General features: G+C 38.6%; 2 protein-coding genes across 4 annotated transcripts in view; one reads left to right on the top strand and one right to left on the bottom strand.

The window, feature by feature from the left end:
* Positions 1-16,946, bottom strand: part of Invs (inversin) — a 165,961-nt gene extending 149,015 nt beyond the window's left edge. For 2 of the 3 annotated variants that reach the window (XM_004656962.2, XM_045157860.1), the window contains exons 1-2: positions 15,902-16,946; positions 12,586-12,715 (exon numbers count right to left, since the gene is read on the bottom strand). In XM_004656962.2, the coding sequence (XP_004657019.2) occupies positions 12,586-12,691 (106 nt within the window). In that variant the 5' untranslated portion in view covers positions 12,692-12,715; positions 15,902-16,946. Of the gene's footprint in view, positions 1-12,585; positions 12,716-15,901 lie in introns of those variants that run through there. The other variant, XM_045157861.1, reaches the window with a different exon arrangement.
* The window catches only part of Erp44 (endoplasmic reticulum protein 44), a 96,132-nt gene continuing 89,654 nt past the window's right edge, over positions 16,260-22,737 (top strand). Inside the window, exon 1 of the mRNA XM_004656961.3 lies at positions 16,260-16,505. Within this exon, the coding sequence (XP_004657018.2) occupies positions 16,449-16,505 (57 nt within the window). The 5' untranslated portion in view covers positions 16,260-16,448. The remainder of the gene's footprint in view (positions 16,506-22,737) is intronic.

Below are 22,737 nucleotides of genomic sequence, written 5' to 3'. Positions count from 1 at the left end.
CTGGGCTGTATTGAGACTCTGCTTCAAAGAAAGAATGAAAGAAACAAACAAGCAAGCATATCATTATGGAAGGGGCTGGTCAGTAGTAGCAGAGTGCTTAAATACCACTTAAGGCCCTATGTTCACTCCTTAGCACCAAGAACAAAAAGTTTTTGTAAAAGCATAACATTGGGGCACTTACACTGCATTATTTTAGTATATATAGTAAAGCTACCATAATGGAGATGGTTTAGTAACAATACTGATCAAATAGGCACATATATACATATTAATAGAGCAGATCTGTGAGTATTAGAAACAGACTTGCATGTATAAGATCCATTAGCTTTCACAAAGCTGCAAAGGCAAACCAATGGACAGTATTGTATTTAAAACAACTGAAACTAGAAAAATATGATATTCACAGGTAAAACCAAAAATCAAACCTAAACTCTGTAACTATATTTTACAACTGTCATACTGAGCTTAGACTGTTTATAAAAGGCTATCATAGCTGGGCATGGTGGTGCACTCCTTCAGTCCCAGCACTTGGGAGGCAGAAGTAGTAGGATCTCTATGAGTTTTGGGCCACCCTGACACTACATAATGAATTCCAGGTTAGCCTGGACTAGAGTGAAACCCTACCTAAAAAAAAAAGGTTTATCTTAGCTTATAGGCTCGAGGGGGAAGCTCCACGATGGCAGGGAAAATAATAGCATGAGCAGAGGGTGGATACTACCCACTGGTCCACATAAGGCGGATAACAGGAACAGGAGAGTGTGCCAAACACTAGCACAGGGGAGGTGGCTATAACACCCATAAGACCGCCCCCATCAATACACTGCCTCCAGGAGATGTTAATTCCCAGATCTCCCTCATCTGGGAACCCAGCATTCAGAACACCTAAGTTTATGGGGAACACCTCAATCAAGCCACCACACTATCATAGATCATGTGGCATGGAAACCATAGAAATTTATTTTGTATAAAGCTGGGGATAGATATTAAATATAAGGCTCTGTTAAGAACCCTTTGCTGGACTTCAGACTGCCAATTTCTTATACTTTTTACATAGCAGACAAAGAAGGCTAGAGAGCTCTCTGAGGTCCCTTGTATAACAGTACTAATCTCATTCATGGGACTGAAGCTGTCATAACCTCAAACACTTTCAAAACTCCCCACCTCCTAATACTTTACAGTAGGGGCTAGGATTTCAACATACAAATTGGGAGGGGGCCATAAACATTCATTCCATAGACAGTACAATAGATAAAAATTACTTCAAAATGAATTACAAATTTAAATATAAAACCAAAACTACAAAAATATTTTAAGAACAAACAAAGGCGAAAATCTTTGTAACCTTGGGTTAAAGATTCCTTAGCTATGATACCAAAGAAAAATTCATAAACAAATCAACAAATTTGATTTCATTCTAATTAAAAAAAACTTTTGTGTTTGGAAAACATTGTCAGAAAATAAAAAGACAAGCCATAAACTGGGAGAAAATATTTGCAAAACACGTATCTGATTATGCTCCTGCAACTGAATAATAAAAAGACAGAGAATGAAATTAAAAGATGGGCAAAAGATTTGAATACACATTTCAGCAAATATGCATATGAAAAGGCATGCAACATCATTAATACACAGGGAAATGCAAATTCAACCAACGATGTGACACTGTTACACATCCACTAAAAATGGCCAGAACAAAAGTAGCACTAAAGGCACAGGTGGCAATGGCAATGTTGGTGAGGATGCAGACCTACTAGAACTCTCCAGCATTTCTGGCTGGAAAGCACTACTGAAAACTGACAGCTTCTTGTTCACTCAAATATTTAATTACCACATGACCTAAATATGCCTTACACATGCATTTATTCAGCAGAAAAATATAGTCCGATGTTTGCATAAAAATTTGTCTGTGGATATTTATAGTAATTTAATTCATAATTGCTAAAAACTAGAAACATCCCAATTATTCTCTAACTGTAAAATAAGAAAATAATGTGTAATACATCTATATACTGGAATACTGCTCAGCTTGTTGGCTACTGACTAAACAACATGGGGAAATGACAAATGTGTCAGGCCAAGTGAAAGAAATCAGTTTCAAAAGTTACACATTGCATAATTCACTTACATAGCATTCAGAAAAAGGTAAAACCAAAAAACATAGGGCAGAAAACCGATCAGTGTTTACAAAAGGCTGGTATGATGGTTTAGAGTGATTGTCAACTTGACAGGACCTAGAATCACCTGAGAGACTATGTATATTAGGTTAGCCTCTGTGCCTGTCTATAAGGGATTATCTTGCTTAGGCTAATTAAAGTAGAAGACCTACCCTAACTATGAGTGGCACCATTCCATGAGCTGGGTCTTACAGTGAACTCAAAGGAGAGAGCTGGTTGAGCTAGAGCACTCTCTGCTTCCTTGTGGTGGGCTGAAGGGGACCAGCTCTGCTTCCAGCTCCTGCTGCCACCATGCCTTCTCTGCAGACTATGACCTGGAACTGTAAGTTGAACTAAACCCTTCCTCCCTTAAGCTGAATTTTGTAAGATATTTTGTTGAACAACAAGAAAGTAACTGATACAGCTGAGATGTGAGGAGGAATTTATTAGGAAGGGATACAGGGAGATTATTCTATATCTTAATTGTGGTTACATGTAGTTGTGATTAAAAGATTATATATTTGTCAAAGATTAGATAACTATATACAAAAAAGAAACCTACTGTGGTATATACCAATAAACTTTACTTAAAACCAACACTAACAGCCAGGCATGGTGGCGCACACCTTTAATCCCAGCACTTGGGAGGCAGAGGTAGGAGGATCACCATGAGTTAGAGGCCACCCTGAGACTACATAGTGAATTCCAGGTCAGCCTGAACTAGAGTGAGACCCTACTTCGAAAAACTAAAATAACTAAATGAATAAATAAACAAAAACCAACTCTAAGAAAAGATAATATGAGGTTTCTGCTTCTACAATGCACTTTTGGTGAAAAATTTTGTTTTGTCGAAGATAATGACCAGGTACTTATTCACTACCCTACAGTAACTGTATTATTTATTGTGCACAAGGGAAAACTGTTACTTGTATGGTGACTTGCCCTGAACTCTGCTGATGAAGGAAGGAAGCTGGTAAATGAGATATTTGCTTTGAGCAAAGAGTAATTCTAGATAAAGAAAAAGACTGCATTGATCGCATTTCTGCCTGGGTTGTTTTGTGCCTGAAATTAAGTTATTGTTTTAGTGTTAAGACCTAATTCAACACAGATTTTAATCCTGGATGTATTGGGACCCACAAGGACCTACCAGCCTCCCACAAAATTTACTTTGCTAATCCATATTTCCATGCACACTAGGAGTAAAGCATAGGAGATTGGCGTTCTTGAAATTCAAAGAGCCACACAAATGTATTCAGTCAGTTGAGAACTCCTAGAGGAGGCAGGTGCTCTTTTTCAAAACCCTGGCTTTGAAGATGGAAGCATGTTTTGCATTTCAGTCATCTGATAATATCTGATAGTACAAGGCCTTATGCACAAAGCATGTATGTGCAACAACATTGCTAGTTATTCTCTCTATGACAGCTGCTAATATTTGGTCTAAAAAATTCCACAGTTTCTACCACTACATTTTTAGATAAGGTCTCATTTAAACCCAAAGTTGCTACAGACCTAAAATGAAGCATATATGGAGCATATTTCTTTTGCTGTTGTAAGTCTCTTTGAGGCATGGGATATTTATAGAGAATTTGCTATAATAAAACTAGTAGCTTCCAGTTGTCTTCTGAATAAAGGACCTTCTCTACTGATATCATATTTATTAGTATTGGGCAGAGACAGTCTGGTAGTAGCAAGATGAGAGCAATTATAATGGTAATTCTCCTTAAAGTGGGATCCCTCCTTGGAAGCTCCAGTAAGAGAGAGTAGTAGGAACTACAGAATAACTGCAGAGACATGGAAGCAATCAGCATACCCTGGGATAATCCTAATTGATTAGGCTCCTTCTTCAGGCTAGAATGGAGAGTGTCAGGCCGATCTTCCTTTGTCTCTGTGATATAAGGAAACTTCAAGCCTTTAACTTCAAACCTTGTCAGGCTTTGTTTCTGTGTGCCTAGGACTTACATTTCCCGAAAGAGCAGATTTAATTGGGTTATGCCACTGCCATCCATCATGTTGTGGCCATAAAGCCGAAGTTGTCTATTTGAGGAAATTTGAAGTATATATCCCCTATTCATTGTTATAAGAAAAGCAACTTTTAGGTTCTCAAGAATACTGCCTTGGGAGCTTAGGGATAGCATGGGGCACACTAAATGGCTTTCTGAATAATAAGAATACCATTAGGTTCTGGGCTTCCTAGCCTAAACAAAGTAACTGAGCGAGGTCTTTACCTACCCAATCCCCTTCTCATTTTCTTAAATTATAACATTCAGCTATCACCTATTAAGTCTACATAATAATGTATTTTGAAGATAAGATAACATGATGTGCCTGGAAGATTTTGGTAGCAGCAATATGTAGTATAGACACAGGGCTTATGAACAGCTGACAGTGAGCAGCAGGGCACTAAGTTTGCATTCTTCTCAGGGACAGTAAATATAGAAGCAGCTGGCTAGTGTGCTATGTGATTTCAATTATTCTGGCACCTGAGGAGATGCCTCTATTCCAAGATCAACTGGTGGCTTGCTTAGCTGGGCCTGGCATTCTGCATGCTCTCTCTGAGTGCAGTTCAGAAGGTTGAGCTAGAACTGTGTTGGAAAGACAATGAGTATATTCAGTTATTGTGATGTGAGCTGAAAAATCTGAATGGTTAATACTCTGGTCTGCACAGAAAACCAGAGCTCCAGCTCTAATTAAAAGAACTGACTGTGCTACCAGTGACAGTTGTGCCAATCTACAAAATAGCCATATCACTACACAGTCCACACAAAAATAAATAGAGCATTCCCTACTGATATCCTGTTGCTGGTTCTAAAATATTATTGTCACATGATATCAAAGTTATATTTGCTATATCTGCTTTCACCCATGTCTCCAGTTTTTATATTGTCATTGTTAGGAAGGCATTTTTTTTTTTTTTGTCCTTTTAAAAATATTTGCTACTGTTAAGGTTAAAGGAGACAAAAGGGGAACAAAATAAAGAACAGAGGATTTATTCTGATCAACTAAATTTCTTACCTTCTGAGTCTGAACCTCCCAACATAAAATTACTGTAATAATAACACACTGTATTTTGAGGGTACTTGAGACTTTAAAAAATATAATTTTTACATATTTTCTCATAATTATTATAACTATCTTAAAATATCATGTGCACTCATGACCATTTTGAAATTATCAGTTTTTACTGATTAGTGAATATATTCCTAAAAATTACAATTACATGCTACTATTTCAAAGTATTTGATGACTATACATCAATGTGATTGGTTTTCTTTGTAATTAGGTATATTGTAATTAAGCTTTTAAGATATTTTTCTGAGAACAAGTCTATAAGCTTTACCACATTGCCAAAACAGCCCACAGTGTACATTTGGGCTCATACAAGCTTCAAGCATTGTTAGGTCCTTCCTTATCTTTATTATTCCCTATTCATAAATATAAAAGTGCACATATGTATAGAAATATCTACCATTGAAGTCTCATAGGTTAACAGACACAAATATGGATTCTGGCATCAGTGTCTTCGTCTATAAAATGAGAAGTAAGAGTACCTAAAAGCCTTTGTATTGTTTCATTATTAATAAATTGGTTAATGAGTTGCAAAGTGATTACAACAGTGACTGTCACATAAAATATAACTTTATGCATTGTGACTAATTTTATTACTAACACTAGCATGGGTAAATTCATAGTCTTTCTTTGGTTTTCCTTCAGTATCCATGGGTGAGTGGTTCTCGGATTGCTACAGATACCAAGCACTATAGATACTCAAGTCCTTATATGTGCAGAGCATTTGCATATGACCAATGCATGTCATCCTATATACTTACCTTCCTACTTATGGGCTCACTGCCATATCTAACTACTATGTGAGAGATGTTGAAAACAAAGAGAGGAAATCATTGACAGGGATTATGCTTTTTGAGAATGGGGACAGGTTAACAAAACTTGTAGAGAGAAACAGAACAGCACTACTGCCATTCAATGCACATAATCTCAAATGTTAGTGGAAAAAAAAAACTACTATATATTATGCACATTTATAAACTATTTTGCTTGGTTTACACAAAAAGCAGCATTAATTTTTATAGTGTTTACTTCTTTTTCATTTTTAGACACTTATGGAACAACTGAAGACTTGATTACTTTACTCTGAGTCCAACCTAATAAAACAATAGCACACTATTTATTGTCTACTGTGTGTCAGATGTCACGGTAGATGTTTTATACTCATAATCTCATTTAACTCTCACATAAGTACAATAGTATAATTTATAGTTTAAGTGAACTTCAGTTCAAAAAACATAAAGTAGCTTAGCCAAGTGTGATGTTTAATCTTCATGGTCAACTTGACTAGATTTAGAATCATCTAGGAGACATTTCTGAGAATGTCTGTGAAGTGGAACTGAAGGAAGTAAGATGTACTCTGAATGGGGGCAGTATCACACCATGGTTTAGTGTTCCAAACTGAATAAAAATAGAAGATGAGTAAAATTAGCTCAGTACCAGCATCTACCTCTCTCTGCTTCTTTTACATTCAGATATGAGAAACTCCAGCTGTGAGTCACTCCTGTCATGATGCCTTCCTTGTCATGATAGACTGCACCTTGAACTGTAAGCTAGAATAAATCCTTCCCTGTTTAAGTTGCTTCTTGGCAAGTATTTTGTCAGAGACAGGAAAATTAACTAATATAATGAGATAATATCACTAATAAATAACAAAAATACTTGCTCTTGGTTAGAGAATATGTTTTATTTAATAGATGGCAGAGAAAATGGAAGAGATCCCAAGGTCCATCCACATGACAAGAAAAGATAGCCAACTGCCCATCATGAGATGTGCCACCTGTATCACAACTGCTGGAGGCTAGGAAAAATTGCCAAGGACATGAAACAAGTACTGCTCTCACTGCTAGCCTGACAACCAGCTCCAGGGCAATGGTGACAGACACCTGTGGTCAAGCAAAACTCATCAAAGCATCTATCCAGAAGCTACAGAAAAATCAACACTTAATCAGACTGCCATGTCCCTAGTAACATTATGGAAGAAAGGGTGGAAAGATTTTAAGAGCCACAGAGTAAGGGGTGGGTAGAAATATCCTTTCCCCACAGAGACTGACTAATGCCTTCATGACTCCATGGGGAATGCCATACCCGACTGGGGGGGAGGGGTTCCCAGGGAAATGGGAGTACAGGTAAGAGGATAAAAGAGTATCACCTTTTATAAAATAAAATTTAAAAGAAAACAGAGTTAGAATTCAGATTCTAGGTTTATCTACTCTAAAATCTATATCCTTTCTACTATATAATTATAATGATAGCAACATATAAAGGTTTCATATATATGTATTTTTAGGGTCCAGAACTAAAGCCTAGTCTATCAGAATCTACGAAGCAGTGGAAAAAGTTAAAACATGAATTCCTTGTATTAGGTGAAACGCTAAGAACTGCTACTAAAATGATGTTTTGTTCAGATAAGACCTCTCCAGTCCTCTTCCAGGACAATGGACAGCCCAGAAAGTGTTCGATTTAATTAGTTGTGTATGTAGAAAGAGACAGTCATCTGTTTCCATGGAGTCATACACATCACTGACATACTTCTCCATGGAAACAGAGAAGGGGAAACAGAAAATGCTAAAATGAATGAATTCACTGAGCAGTTGGTGAACAAAGATTCAAGAAAAACAATTCATCTGTAAAACTACAACACTAGCTTAGAAAAGAGAAGTAGCATCTATTTAGAGAACATCAAACATGGCACATCAAAGGCTATTTAAAACAGACTGAAATAATGATGAAATAGTTATTTTAGCATGAATATACAAGTGTTAGGAAATGCCCCAGTGCAAAGATATGATTATCTGTCTACACACAAAGACATAATGGCACAACTATTAATAGATGAGCAATGTTCCCCAGTCAGGACTGGACAAAGTGATAGAAAATACAGGAAATCAATCAATAAAAATATAAGTTCTATACTGGCAGCACATTGTAACTTCTAGCTTTTAAGGATTTTTTTCTGGGGATATAAACTATAGAAAAGTCCCCAAGTATTACAATAAATACAGTCAATTTTTATGACTGAAGTACTATAAGTGTTACAAATTTACAACATACTATATTTTTTGTTTACTTTGAAGGTTATTTTTTTATAAAAATAATTAAAGACTCATTTTATATGGTTCTTTTTCTTGAGATATTCTGATTTAAATTTTTTTTCTAAGAGAATTTAATCTTAATCTGCCTCTCACTTCAATTTAATTCAACTAAATCAAACATTATTTTTGTCCTGGACTTCAAGGTAATAATAGACTCCTGAGGAGGAAAGATTTTAAAATTATAATATTTATTCACTCAACAAATATTATAACATGCTTATGATGTGATAAGTACTATGCTGACCTTTGTGTATATAGTAATGAATTAAATAGACCTATTCTATTCTTGTAGAGGCAACTAGCTTATGGAAGAGAAAGGCATTAAATCAGTCATATACATAAATATATAGTTACCTAGTCTGAGACAAAGTCTCTGAAGGAAGACTACAGATTGCCAAGAGGAAACAATGAAGAAATTTAACTGAGACTAGACTGTCTGAATTGGTCTCTTTAAAGAAGTGACAGAGTAGATAATGCATGAGTGACTAAGACTTAGTCAGACAGACAACATCATGGAAATTCCTGAGATGGAAAAGGGCAGAGCAGGTTTGAGAAAATAAAAGAAAAGCAAATTTTCCTAGGAGGAGAGTTGTAAATGGTGAGGTTGGAGAGGGAAAGAGGTAAGCATAGTCTTTTCCATTTTGTTCCAAGTGTAATAGCAAGCAATTAAAAAGAGTTTTAAATAGGAAAATTACCTAAGTACATGATTTTCAGTGCAAGCCAAGATGGAACATCAGCAAAAGATTAAAAGAGAAAAATTAAATTACAGCATTTAAGGGTGTACTCTTAGGTGCAAAACAAAAACAAACAATATAATTATTTATAAAAGTCAAGATAGGGGCTTGAGGTATAGCATATACTTAACATGTGCAGAAACCTGGGTTTGTCTTCCAGTACAAGAAAGATAGTAAGGAAAAGAAAAAGGAAATAGAAGAGGAAAGGAAAGGAAAAGGAAGCACAGAGAAGAGTAAAGAGAAATGAAAGGATAAAGGAAAGGGAAGGAAAGAGAGAAACAAAGCTTATATCCCTAACACTTGGGAGAGGGAGGCAAGAGGATCAGGAGTTCAAGCTCATCTGCAGCAACAGTGTCCAAGTCTATCCTGGGCTAAAAAGGATCCTCGACCTCTCTCCCTGTACTCTCCCCCAAACCAGGTGAGACAACAAATGACTTTTGGGAGTATTGACATTGCTCTGTTACTTGACTTAGGCGGTGGTTACATGGGTGTGTGCATGACATTTATCTTTTAAATTATACATGTAGCTGGGTGTGGTGGCGCACGCCTTTAATCCCAGCACTTAGGAGGCAGAGGTAGGAGAATTGCCGTGAGTTCGAGGCCACCCTGAGACTACATAGTGAATTCCAGGTCAGCCTGGGCTAGAGTGAGACCCTACCACAAAAAAACAAAACAACAATATATATATATATATATATATACACACACATATACATATATATACACACACATATACTTGTAAATTGTATATGCCTCTCTTTCTCTCTCTCTGCATCTAAATAATTAGAAGGTAAATGTATTTGTTGTAATTTTTTAAATAAACTAATTAAGGTGGAAAAAGTGGGGACAATGGGTACAGATGGTTTAAGAACAATGAACAATTCCTATCCATGCTCTCATTCTTCTTTTAAGGAACAGCATATCCTGAGTTTGGCTGGTGCATGACACTACAGTGATACTCTTTAGTTTCTTTTGTTCTAGGTATGGTTCTGTGCTAACTCAAGTCTACGTTCTTCAAGACACTTTCTGTCCACTCTCTCTTTCCCCCACCCTGCTGGCTGAATTTTGATTGCAAAGGCAGTACCTGCCTTTAATACAGAGGAGAGCCACGTCAACAGTGAAGAATGCCAGCACCATGCCCAGGCAGCATGCCTGATTGATTCTGTGAAGTTGAGGTGTTTGCCCACCTGGACTGCTCTCCTATCTTTATACAATTGTCAGGATGAAATGTACTCTACCTTTCTCTTCTTTCAGTGGCTGTTCTGGCATGTTAGCTGCTGGGCAAGCTGAGAGATATGGCAATAGAGAGTGGGAAGGAATGGGGAAGATGTCACGTGTACAGAAAATATAGAAGAAAAGAATGAAGGTCTAATGATCAGAAGTTTAAACAAGATAGAGAAAATTCCCTGGGAAGACAAGAGAAGACATAATACAGAACTTTTGTGGAAGAACTAGCCTTTTATAGGAATAACTGTTTAACCAGAAAGAAGGAAAGAAAAAAAGAAAGATGGCTACAAATATAGAGAAGTTTGTAGGTGTCAAGTTTTAAGGTTTTCATTTCTTCAGAGAGCATACAATATTGTCTAAGACAGGGCACAAGGGACACTGGCAGTCAGAGGTTTCAATAGAGAAGTTAGGTATGAAACATTCACGATGGTGAAAAGGAGTGTGAATGAACATTTGTTGAGTACTTATTTGATGTGGGACTCATGGTTTTTGTAGAAAGTTCCACAATGCTGGGATGAACATCCAAATCAGACACAGTTTATGGGAGGAAGGGATTTATTTCAAGCTTACAGATTCAGGAGAAGTTCCATCAATGGTGGAAGAAGTTGCTTCTGTACATCCAAGCATGGGAAGCAAAAACCACCAGTTCCAGAAGCCAGCACCACAGGCAAGCAGGGCCAGAGCTCATACCTCTCTGCATATCTTCGGGCTGAAATTTAGATCTGCTCCAGTGACCCCTCTCCCACACCAGGCTCCCACCCAGTGGGAATCTGCCTGCTACGGACTGAAGCTTCAAACTCAATTTTAATAAAACACTTGAGTCTATGGGAGACACATGTTCAAACTACAATACTTAGATTTGTATATTATGAATCTGTAAGCCAGGTTCAACTTCTCTGGGATAGGAAGGGTACATAAATTATGTCCATCCTGTATCCTGAGTTGGAAATGTAATAGCCAGGTGAAACAGGAGGTGATCAAAAGATTTTTCCAAAAGGTTTTAATAATACATCTTGGAATTAAGGCCCAACAAGAAAAAGGGAAAGAGAAATTAGTAGTCTGCAGTAGAATAGATAATGGATTGGAAGTCTCAGTGAAGATGAGAAACCACCATTTCTTAGTAGTAAGTGAGTTGGCAGCAAAAGTGTTTCAGTTGACGATGGAATGTTCTCATGAGTGATGCGGAGGCTGGGGAAAATGTCAAGTTCTGGGAGGAACAGTGGATGTAGGCAGCTGAGGTGAAATAAGGATAGTATCTCTGTAGAGGGAAATAAATCTTAGAGAGTATAACAAGTTTGATATCAAAGAAGTAGGCATTTGTTTAGGTATGAAGCAAGTGAGGTGGTAGCAGAATAAAAAGGGTAGGGAGGAGACTGTGTAGAGCAAAGTATGGAATACTAGAAATAGTCTCTGGTCTTACCAGAGATTAGGGTTCATTGGTAGAAATTCTTGAAGAAAATAGAAATATAAAATGAAAATAAATTCCGAAGAAACAAGTATGAAAGCTCAAATAGTTTAGACTTTATTTTGTAGCCCTGGCTATTAAATCATGATATCATAAGACACTGGTATGTATAAAGGTTATAAAAAAGGTATATTGTAATTTTATTTAGTCTCTTTTGGACTTGTGAATGTGTAAATTTGTGATTTTTACAACCGTGGAAAGTTCTTAGCTATTCTACCATTAATTACTATCTATCTCCCATTCTTTTTATTCTTTCTAAAGCTTCTATACTTGACTTTGAGATATCATAAGTACATATAAATGAGGGGAAGTAAACTGAATCAATTTTAAACTGTTAAAATTATTTATAAAGTGAATACATTGAATATACTGTATATTAAATGTTACAAGATCATTAACCACTATCTCATTCTAGGTATTTGTTATTATATATAATATATTACATATGCATAGATATATATTATATATGTATAGTATACATATAACATATATATTATAAATATTATAATCCCTCCTGCCATTTTGGTGGTGCTGAATAGCAAACCCAATAACTTGTTATGTTATGCAAGCACTCCACCACAGAGCCACATTTCTAGCCCAAATTTATTTCCTTTCTAATGAAAATTTCTAGATTCTGTACCATATATATAGAATTTTCCCAAGTATCTTTTATTTAATCATAATCCATGTTTCTAAATTTTAGGACTTACTTTCTTTCTTGTCTATCTCTTGGAATAAAATATGAACACTAAGAAATTTCCTTTAAAATGTGAAAGGACAGTGCAAATTAAGACAAAGATCAACAAGCTCTCTCAATTATAGACTCTAAGTTCATAGGGACTGCTTACCAACAATAAGTCTCTGAAGAGCACCCTTATCTCCATTAACAGCAGCAGCATGAACTTGAGATGCTAATGAGGAGCCAGCAGAGAGCAGGTTCTCTGATCTGTTCATAGTCTTCTCATCAGCTAGAGTAACCTGAAACAATGGTTCACACAATGGCTACATGCAGAAGATATTTCCGGAACCTGCCTTATCAAATCCAAGTGAGTATGATTTACATGATTTACTAGATCTATTTTGAAAAGATTTTAAGTCACTTCTAGTCCTAGCGTTACCCAAGAAATAGGAAATTTGATGATCTTTGTACAACTTCCTTGACTGTTCAATTAGAGAACTGGGTACTTCTAAGATTCTTCTCAAGGAACTAAGGGAAAGAAAACCTTAATATTTAGGCAAGGTTCTCAAGTCACATTGACTTCTGTATTTAACACAGGTAATATGATTCTACATTAATACTAAACATTCAAATTGATACTGAGAGTGGTGATACACTAAAAGGAGAATATAATACAAAATTAGTTGCCAGGCTAGAGTTATATTTAAGCACTTCATTAAAAAGTATGTAGTTCTTTTGTTCACATACAACATTAGTAAAAAGTTTCACTTGTTCTATCTTGGGACCAGGGAAAGAAGTATAGCCATCTTGAAATCTAGATCTTAAGATTTTACTTAGAACATGTTTATCTTTAGGCTTAAATATATTTCAATAAATAAATTTCATTAAGACTGGTAGTCTGTTTTAGAACCTTCTAGAAGTTTATCAGCCACACTAGAAAATAGTAAGTTTCCTGTCAAAAGTGTGTTAAAGCAGAAGCTGGGTTACATTATAAATGCATCAAGAATTCAAGTATCTGACAGGAAGGAGAAAAGAGTAAGCATTTCATTGATTTTAATTATTCTTCCCAAATCTAAGATGCTCCATCATTGTTTCAAAAGATGAATGTCTACAGGACCAAAGGTATCCAGAATAAGAAATGTAGGACTCATGGCAAACTGAAGCACGATAACCTAAATTGAGCAGCTATTAGTAAGTTCTGGTTAGTTTTTCCATGAAAGGGGAAAAGTCATGTTTTGATCCCAGCACAAAGTACAACACTCCAACCTCAATCTCCTGGGGGATTTGGGAGTTCTGCTCATTAAACTATAGGTTTACTTCTTAACTAGAGGTTCAGTACTTGTGTTGTCACTGACAAGGATTATTGGTTCATATCCCCACTTACACAGAGAATATTTATTTTAATTATGGTAAAGGTTTGCTCTTCATGACTTTATTTTGCTAACAATTTTAGTTAACATGCTGACAAAAAATATGTAGGAAGGGGGTGTTGTGAGATACATCTGTCATGTCAGAAAAACCACTGTCATATGTAGATTGTATTGTAGAAACATGGTAGAATAATTACATTTGACTTCTGGGTCTGCTGGGGTTAATAACTGCATTGTCTTTAGACTATGTCAATTCTTTAGATTTTCATGAAATATGAAAAACTAAAAGGGTTGACTATATTCTTTCATTTAGCAAGTTGAGTATTAGGCACTATTCTGAATTGTAAGATGTACCATTTTGGATTTTAACCAAAGTTTTAGGCATGTCAGAATCACAAAGACATCTATATAATTTATATATATCTATATATAGATATAATATATATATACAGATAAATTTGATTTCAGCTCTTTATCTTTTCTACAACAGTGTTTTATTTATGGGCTGGAGGGATGGCTTAGGTGTTAGAGTGCTTTCTTGCAAAGCCAAAGGACTCAGGTACGATTCCCTAGGACCCATGTAAGCCAGATGCACAAGGTGGCATATGCATCTGGAGTTCAGGGCTAGAGGCCCTGGCATGCCCATTCTATCTCTCTCTCTCAAATAAATAAATACGTAAAAGCAAATGTAGAAAAAAATTAAATATTTTATTTATTTGAGAGACAGCGAGAGAGAGGGAGGGAGGGAGAGAGAGGGGGAGAGAATGTGTGTGTGTGCATACACACTATGGCCTCTTACCACTGCAAACAAACTCTAGAAGCATGTGCCACTTTAATCATCTGGCTTTACGTAGGAACTAGATATCAAATGTGTCCTATCAGGCTGCCTTTAACCATTGAGCCAGCCCAGCCCTACCTTTGTTTTACCGTATACTTTTTTAAGCAGGCAGCCCAGCAATAGGTATAAGACTGGTGCTTAGTAAATGTTTGTTGAATGAAAGGTCAAAGGCAAAGTTCTAAGTCCAAAGGGTAGGCAAGATCAAAGTTAACTTAAGAGTAATATGTTCATCTTCATGAGTCCTTTTTTTTTCAGATAAAGTCTTGCTATATAGCCCAGCATGATCTTGAACTCCTCTCCTGCCTCTGCTTCCCAAATGCTGAAAGTACAGGCATGTACCACAAGCCAGCACTGCTCTTTTTCAACTCCTTATTTTAATCAAACTTGGTTTCTCTTAGAAGTACGAGTGGTAAAGAGATAAGAGCCATGCACTAGGAAATGGCAGACCTAACGAAGTCTTGGCTTCACCACTGTCTAATTTTGTCAGCATGGTAAAGGCATTCTTCTAGCTTTTTTAAAACATAAATGTATTTTCTTTAGTCTCCCCCTTTTATTTTTACTGTAAATCATTTTTATAGATAGAAATCAAAGCCACTTGAAGTGCTATAAAATGCAAAGGTATCATCATTAAATAACTATAAAACAAGCCTGTGTAATAAATGCTGTAATAATTATAACTGTGCAGAACTAGTGGTGCTAAGGTCTTACACAAAGGAAGCACAATCCTGATTAGGATAGAGGGGTTGTTCAGTACAAATCTCTGAGATGGTGACATCTGAAATGGCAGCAGGAAAGCTGAAGCAAAGGCAGGGAGGACAAAAGCATAGAGGGTCTCTAGGGTGCTTAGTAGTGATTATGTGGCTAACTTTCCAGGCATGCGGACCTGGCTGGATGTTCACAAAAGATGCAAGAGGGCTCTCATGGACCAGGTTAAAAATCTTTATTTGCTTGGACAAGGACTTTCCTAATTATCGCGTAATTGCTACAAAAAATCGCTCTGGCACCGCTCTCCCATCCCTGACGCTATCGCGTCCTTACACGGACCCTCAGAGGCAACTGGGTGTAAGTCACCGACTCACTGAAGCCTGGAGCGATGGTTCCCGTTTTAACATCGGGGCGGGGGAGGGAGTGGGAGGAATTAGCGCAGAAAAAGACGCAGCAGACCAGCAGGCCATTGATGGAGGCTCAGGCCACACCTCAGGCCAGCCAGCGGTAGCAGCCAGGGCGGTGCACACGGATACATCCGACACTCCCCAGGCATGCCCCTTCCTACTCACCCTCGCCTCCAGGAGGCACGACCCCCACGAGGCCGCCCTTCCCGCCAGGCCAGGCCACTACACTCGCAGGGTCAGACCCCAGGGCGGCTGAAGCCCGGGAGCCCTCAGAAGGCTGCCTGGTGTGTGTGTGGGGGGAGGTAGGGAAAGAAGGCTCGGCCGCGTAGCCTTCTGGGAATTGTAGTTCCTCTTCCGAGCCGCGCAGGGGTACGCGTCCCTGCGCCCTTTCAATCCCACGGAGCCCCGCGCGAAGAAGGCTCGGCGGGCCTGGGCCGAGGGCCTACTGGGAAAGGGAGTTCTGGCTCTGTGATGACGTGGGACGACGAGGGTAGTGCGAGACTACATTTCCCGACGTGCTTCGAGGTGGGCAGGACCCGGAAATGAGGGCGTGCGAGGCCTCTCTGGAAGTTGTCCCGGGTGTTCGCCGCTGGAGCTCCGGGTCGAGAGGACGAGGTGCGGCGGCCGCCGGCTCCCGGAGCCCAGCCCTTTCTTAGCCCCAGCCCAGTCGCAGCTGCCGACTCGTGTCCCTGCCGCACACCCCAGCGTTACCATGAATCTTGCCGTCTTCCTCTCTGCATCCGACCTCAGATGCTCCCTGCTGCTTCTGGTGAGTGAGTTGGGGGCATCGCTAGCCCTTGGGTAGCGTCCCGGACCGCCCCCCTCGTTCGGCCTAGGGGCAACACTGCTCCCCCTGCTTTTCTCGCTTCTCTTTTTTAAAACTCCTCCTTGTGGGGCTAGAAGTGCATCCTCCCACGCTGTCTTCACTTTCGTCCGGTCTCTCGGTGTCTTAGGCCCGCCGTCCTCGAGGCCTGGGAGCCCACGCTCAGTAAATGTGAATGGGAGAATTCTCTTTGGGGGAGACGTGTGAGGTCGCCGTGGTGGAGCTCCTCCCCATGGGGACGACGGCTTCGAGGGTATGTGGACTTGGTGGTAACCTGAATCCGAAAGGACCCAAGATGGACCAAGCGTTTTCTGCCATCCTCTCGTTTTGGGGAGGGTGTGAAGCCGACAGGTGCTGGATTCCTGTGAATCTCTCTGGATCCCTGAAACGGTGCCCGGGCTGGCAAAGCCCTCTGTTGTGGCTTCCTGTGATTGGTTGGGAACCCGGAACTGGAGCTTAGCTTGGTGTCTACTGGGAGAATAAGGATTTGGGTGGGGGGTGTGATTATCTGACCGGCTGTGCTCGAGGCCTCCTGCAAGTCTTGCAACCATCTCTATCACTGAAGTCTGTTTCTTCGTCAGTACTCTTGACATGAGAATGACGAGCTCTCCTGAATATGCACTTAATACAACTAACCTTCCCAGCACTATCTGTTCTTATAAAAGCATCTTTCCTCAGTTCCATCTTCTTCCAAGATACATCTTGGCTGGGCTATCTTAGCGACCCTGGTTTAAGGTCAAATTGAGCAAGAGTGAAGGGTCCTACTAAGTGCATATGGAAAAATGATGTGCATTTAATTAGGCTACTCATATATTTGAAAATAATTCAGTTGTGATAAATTCTTCGAACGCCAAATTAATTTGGCCACTGCTGAATAAAAACTACTTTCCCTTATAGCGTAAGAGCCTTAATTTTCATAAAGCTGCACAGCTAGCTGGTTACAGGCAACACAGAGTAGAAACAGAGTTTTTAAGTTGCGGTGCTTACTTTGCAGTATTGCATTAAATGTTAAACACTTTTGTCTGGAAGTTTTCTTTCTCTTTGTGATTTGGAAGCCATACTCAAATGCTGTGTTTAACACCTAGTCCTTTTCATAATAAATCACTCTAAACTAAATGAACTAAAGGTGCTTATAGAAAGTTGTATATAAAGTATTATGTAGTTATGGTAATATTAAATGATTGAATGTCTTCATATCACGTCTTATACGACGGAAAATGCTTTCTATATAGAAGAAACTATTGTTTGTAGTGTGTATTTTGTTTCGTTTTACCCTGTTTTTCCTTCTAGAAGTGTAGAAATAATGTTTTTTAGAACACTCTTTCCTTAAGGAGACAAGCTTTTTTTTTTTTTTTTTGGTATCCCACATTACCTTGCATTAAGGGTTATTTGCTATAATTTATTGTTAGGTTACCTAAAAGTACAAAAGGCAGATATCTTAATGCACTGGAAAGAAAAGCTGAAACAATGAATAGAAAAAGTACATCAGGAAAGAAAAGCTGAAACAGCCAAGCGTGGTGGTGCATGATGCCTTTAATCCCAGCACTTGGGAGGGAGAGGTAGGAGGACTGCCGTGAGTTTGAGGCCATCCTGAGACTTCATAGTGAGTTCCAGGTGAGCCTGGGCTAGAGTGAGACCCTACCTCAAAAAACCAAAAAAAAAAAAAGAAAGAAAAGTTAAAACAATGAATAGAAAAAGTATATCAGATATACTTTCCACGAATTAAATTCTTTGGTTGTAGAGCTAAGTTTAAGAAGGAGAAAATGTGCTTTGAAATAACCAGTACTTTTTCTAGGAAATCTACCAATTATATAATTTCCCCAAAACATAATTTAATTAAAATCTACTTCAAATACATTGTCTACTTATCTTTTAAAATAAATGTTGGGACTAGAAACCTATGACATTTTAGAAAATACCTGTAAAGATTAATGGGCTGGAAAATAAAGCCCCAGAAAAGGTTTAATAATAAGCCAGAAGTACAAGTTAGACTAGATTCAGTTTGAACTCAGTATTTACCTAGTTCTAATAATCTTATGCTAGTTAGCAAATATTTACAAAACATCTAATCACAACTGAGTTGTTTACCTAACTGATAATTCTGTCATAGTGATGGAACCTGCTTATTCAGGTCCTCTGTAAAGAATATATCCTCTAGGTTCCTCAAAGTGCACTTTTCCTTTTCTGTTTTTCTTTCAAGCTTCAACTGTTATTTATACACACAGACAAAGACAAAAACCCAACTTTCCCCTTAGATTAGGTTGTCATGTTTTCTTTAAGTAATCTGCTCTGAACAGCCATATATTCTTTCTCCCCAGTATGTTTTTTTTTCTTTTTCAGGTATTGTATACCTGAGCCCTAAAGAATCTGCTTAAATTTAGTAGGATTCATAAAATAACAGTTGAAACAACCCTAAATTGATGGAGGCAAAAATCCCTCATCACAAAAACATTCTAGAATACTGTACTCCATGCCAAAAAGCCTTGTTGATGGGTAACTAAGTACAGAAACTCCAGATCTTAACTTTTCCCCTGGCCTTTGATAATACAATTAGCTATATTTTCTTTTTAAATATTTTATTTATTTATTGGAGGAGAGTGAGAGAATGGGCACAACAGGGCCTCCAGCCATTGTAAACAAACTCCAGATAGACATGACACCTTGTGCATCTGGCTTATATGGAAACTGAGGAATTGAACCTGTATCAAGCTTCACAGACAAGCCCCCTTAACAACTAAGCCATCTTTCCAGCCCAAGTATGTTGTCTTTTTCAAAAAATTTTTATTTATTTATTTATTTATTTAAGAGCGACAGACACAGAGAGAAAGACAGATAGAGGGGAGAGAGAGAGAATGGGCGCGCCAGGGCTTCCAGCCTCTGCAAACGAACTCCAGACGCGTGCGCCCCCTTGTGCATCTGGCTAACGTGGGACCTGGGGAACCGAGCCTCGAACCGGGGTCCTTAGGCTCACAGGCAAGTGCTTAACCGCTAAGCCATCTCTTCAGCCCTATGTTGTCTTTTTTTGGGAGGGTGGGTTCGAGGTAGGGTCTCTTTAGCCCAGGCTGTATAGTCCCACGGCAGTCTCCAACTCAGGTGATCCTCTTACCTCTGCCTCCCGAGTACTGGGATTAAAGGCATGTGCCACCAGGCCTGGCTGAAATGTTTTCTTTTTCTTCTCTTCTCTTTCTTTCTTACTTTTGTAATATATTTTAGTTCGTTATTTGGGAGAGAGAAAGAGGGAGAGAGAGAATGGGCACACCAGGACCTCCAGCCACTGCATACGAACTCCAGATGCATGCGCCCCCTTGTGCATCTAGCTTATGTGGGTCTTGGAGAATTGAACCAGGATCCTTTAGCTTTGCAGGCAAATGCTCTAATCGCTAAGCCATCTCTCCAGCCCTTGAGTATGTTTTCTTAATTGACCTTTTTTCTAATTTGTATTTGAGATAGGTTTATTGAGGATTGAAAATGATTCTTTTCTACTCAGCTGGTTCTTAGCCTTATTAAAAGAATTTTGTGAAAGTGAGTTAAGAGAAATAAGGCTAAATTAGAATGAAGTTTACAAATGTCTTTTGTGGTTTAGAGATTTTTTTTAAAATTTGTTTATTTATTATTTGAGAGCGACAGACACAGAGAGAAAGACAGATAGAGGGAGAGAGAGAGAATGGGCGCGCCAGGGCTTCCAGCCTCTGCAAACGAACTCCAGACGCATGCGCCCCCTCGTGCATCTGGCTAACGTGGGACCTGGGGAACTGAGCCTCGAACCGGGGTCCTTAGGCTTGACAGGCAAGCGCTTAACTGCTAAGCCATCTCCCCAGCCCGGTTTAGAGATTTTTTAACCCTTTACTCCAGTTACTTTATTGATGATTTCTCATTAATCTCTTGGCAGTACTGTTTACAGAGTGTAAGTTGTTACTAGCCTTAATTGCCCTGTGTCTGCATAGTTTTGCCATTGTTAATTACAGTTTTTTCAGTATGTACAGGAAACCAAGAAAAGTTTGCCTGGTTTAAGAAGCTAAGTAAATTAGAGAGCTAAGTAAATATTTAAAAAAAAAATAAATACAGCACAATTCAGAGATGTCATTTTTTTTTTTCACGAACTTCTTTTTTATATTTTATTTTATTTATTTGAGAGAAAGAGAATGGGTGTGCCAGGGCTTCCAGCCACTGAAAATGAACTCCAGATGCATGCACCACCTAGTGTATTTTTGCTTTCATTGAATCATGGGGAATCAAACCTGGGTCCTTTGGCTTTGTAGGAAAGCACCTTAATTGCTAAGCCATATGCTCAGCCCAAGAGGTCTCAGTTTTAATGATTGATAACAATAATGCAGCTTTTAGTCTTCAAGAAGAGAGTGCTTGTGGAGGCATGTAATTAGATTTGTGACTAGGTGTTTTATATATATGTATATGTGTGTGTGTGTGTATATGTATATATATATATATATATATCCATATATATATTTATATTTATATATAAAATTTGTGCCACATACATGGCTTACAATACCTGCCTGCTAATTACAGTCACCTGTGATCCTTTTAATGACATGTTTAGTGGTGTCATAGGTTCAGTCCCCAGCCCCACAAAGTAAATAAACAAAAGTCGTCTGGGCCCTGTATTAGTAATTTCTGTGGGACTCAGGAATTACTTTAATTATTTGTCCCCCAAATACCATTATTGCATCTAGAAAAAATAAATATTAGTCAAGGTTTAGATTTTCCTGATTGTGATTTTATGCATTTTAAAAAATGGATTGATAAGGAAAGAACTATGAAAGTTCCATACATTCTAGTTGGTTTATAGGTCTCATATAACTTGTTTGATGCTAGGCATTGAACCCCAGGGCCATGTGCATGCCAAGCACACTGTAACAAAGAACTGTACTCCAGCTCAAAACTTTATAAATCTATAGGTTCCCATTCAATCTCATCTTTACTCTTGGTATTTCATGTATTTAATTTTTATTTTTGACAAATTTACACACACACACACACACACACACACACACACACACGATGTATTTTGATCTTATTTGCCTCCCATTACTTTCTTATCTACCCTTTCAAGCTTCTATAGACACTCACTTCAGTGTAAGCACACCAATCTAAAAATTCTAAGATTTGTATATGAGAGTATGTGGTGTTTCTGGGACTGGCCTTTGGTAATTTCTCAAGAAACTGTACTATATAATTCCCCACATTCTGGATACTACTAATTGTACCCTCATGTTGTAGTTATATGTTTCTCTACCCCTGTTTTTGCTATAATTTACTATAAATTTGTAATTCATTTTTTTTTTTTTTTTAAGGTAGGGTCTCACTCTAGCCCAGGCTGACCTGGAATTCACTCTGTATTCTTATGATGGCCTTGAACTCATGGCAATCCTCCTACCACTGCCTCCCATGTGCTGGGATTAAAGGCATGCACCACCATGCCTGGGTTAGTTTTTGTGTTTTTTGTTGTTTTTTTCAATATATTTGAGAGCAACAGACAGAGAAAGAGGCAGAGAGAGAGAATGGCCACACCAGGTCTTCTAGCCACTGCATACAAACTCCAGACACGCGCACCCCGTTGTGCAGCTTGCTAACGTGAGTCCTGGGGAATCGAGCCTCTAACCGGGGTCCTTAGGCTACACAGGCAAGCACTTAACTGCTAAGCCATCTCTCCAGCCCAGTTTTTGTGGTTTTTAATCACTAGCTCAGTATGTATTGTTGTGTTGTTTATTTCATTTATCTTTTAGTCTTTCTTTCTTTTTTTTTTTTTTTTTTTGGTTTTTCAAGGTAAGGTCTCACTCTAGTCCAGGCTGGCCTGGAATTCACTCTGTATTCTCAGGGTAGCCTTGAACTCACATAGATCCTCCTACCTCATCTTCCCTAGTGCTGGGTTAAAGGCATGAGCCACCTTGCCCGGGCTTCTTTCAGTCTTTAAGGTATTTGTATGTGGTTTGTGTGTGCGTGTACATGCGTGCATGCGCACATCTGTGCATGTGCCCTTTGCAAAGGCCAAAGGCCATTTGGTGGCCCCTATCACTCAACTACATGTTTCCTTGAAACAGTCTCTCACCGAGCCTAGAGCTCTTGATTTTCTTGTTTTTTGTTTCTTCGTAGGTAGGATCTCATTCTGGCCTAGGCTGACCTGGTATTCACAATGCAGTCTCAGGGTGGCCTCAAACTC

Source organism: Jaculus jaculus, chromosome 1 (assembly GCF_020740685.1).
Source record: "Jaculus jaculus isolate mJacJac1 chromosome 1, mJacJac1.mat.Y.cur, whole genome shotgun sequence".
NCBI classification, from domain to species: domain Eukaryota; kingdom Metazoa; phylum Chordata; class Mammalia; order Rodentia; family Dipodidae; genus Jaculus; species Jaculus jaculus.
This window is presented reverse-complemented; position numbering and strand designations above follow the sequence as displayed.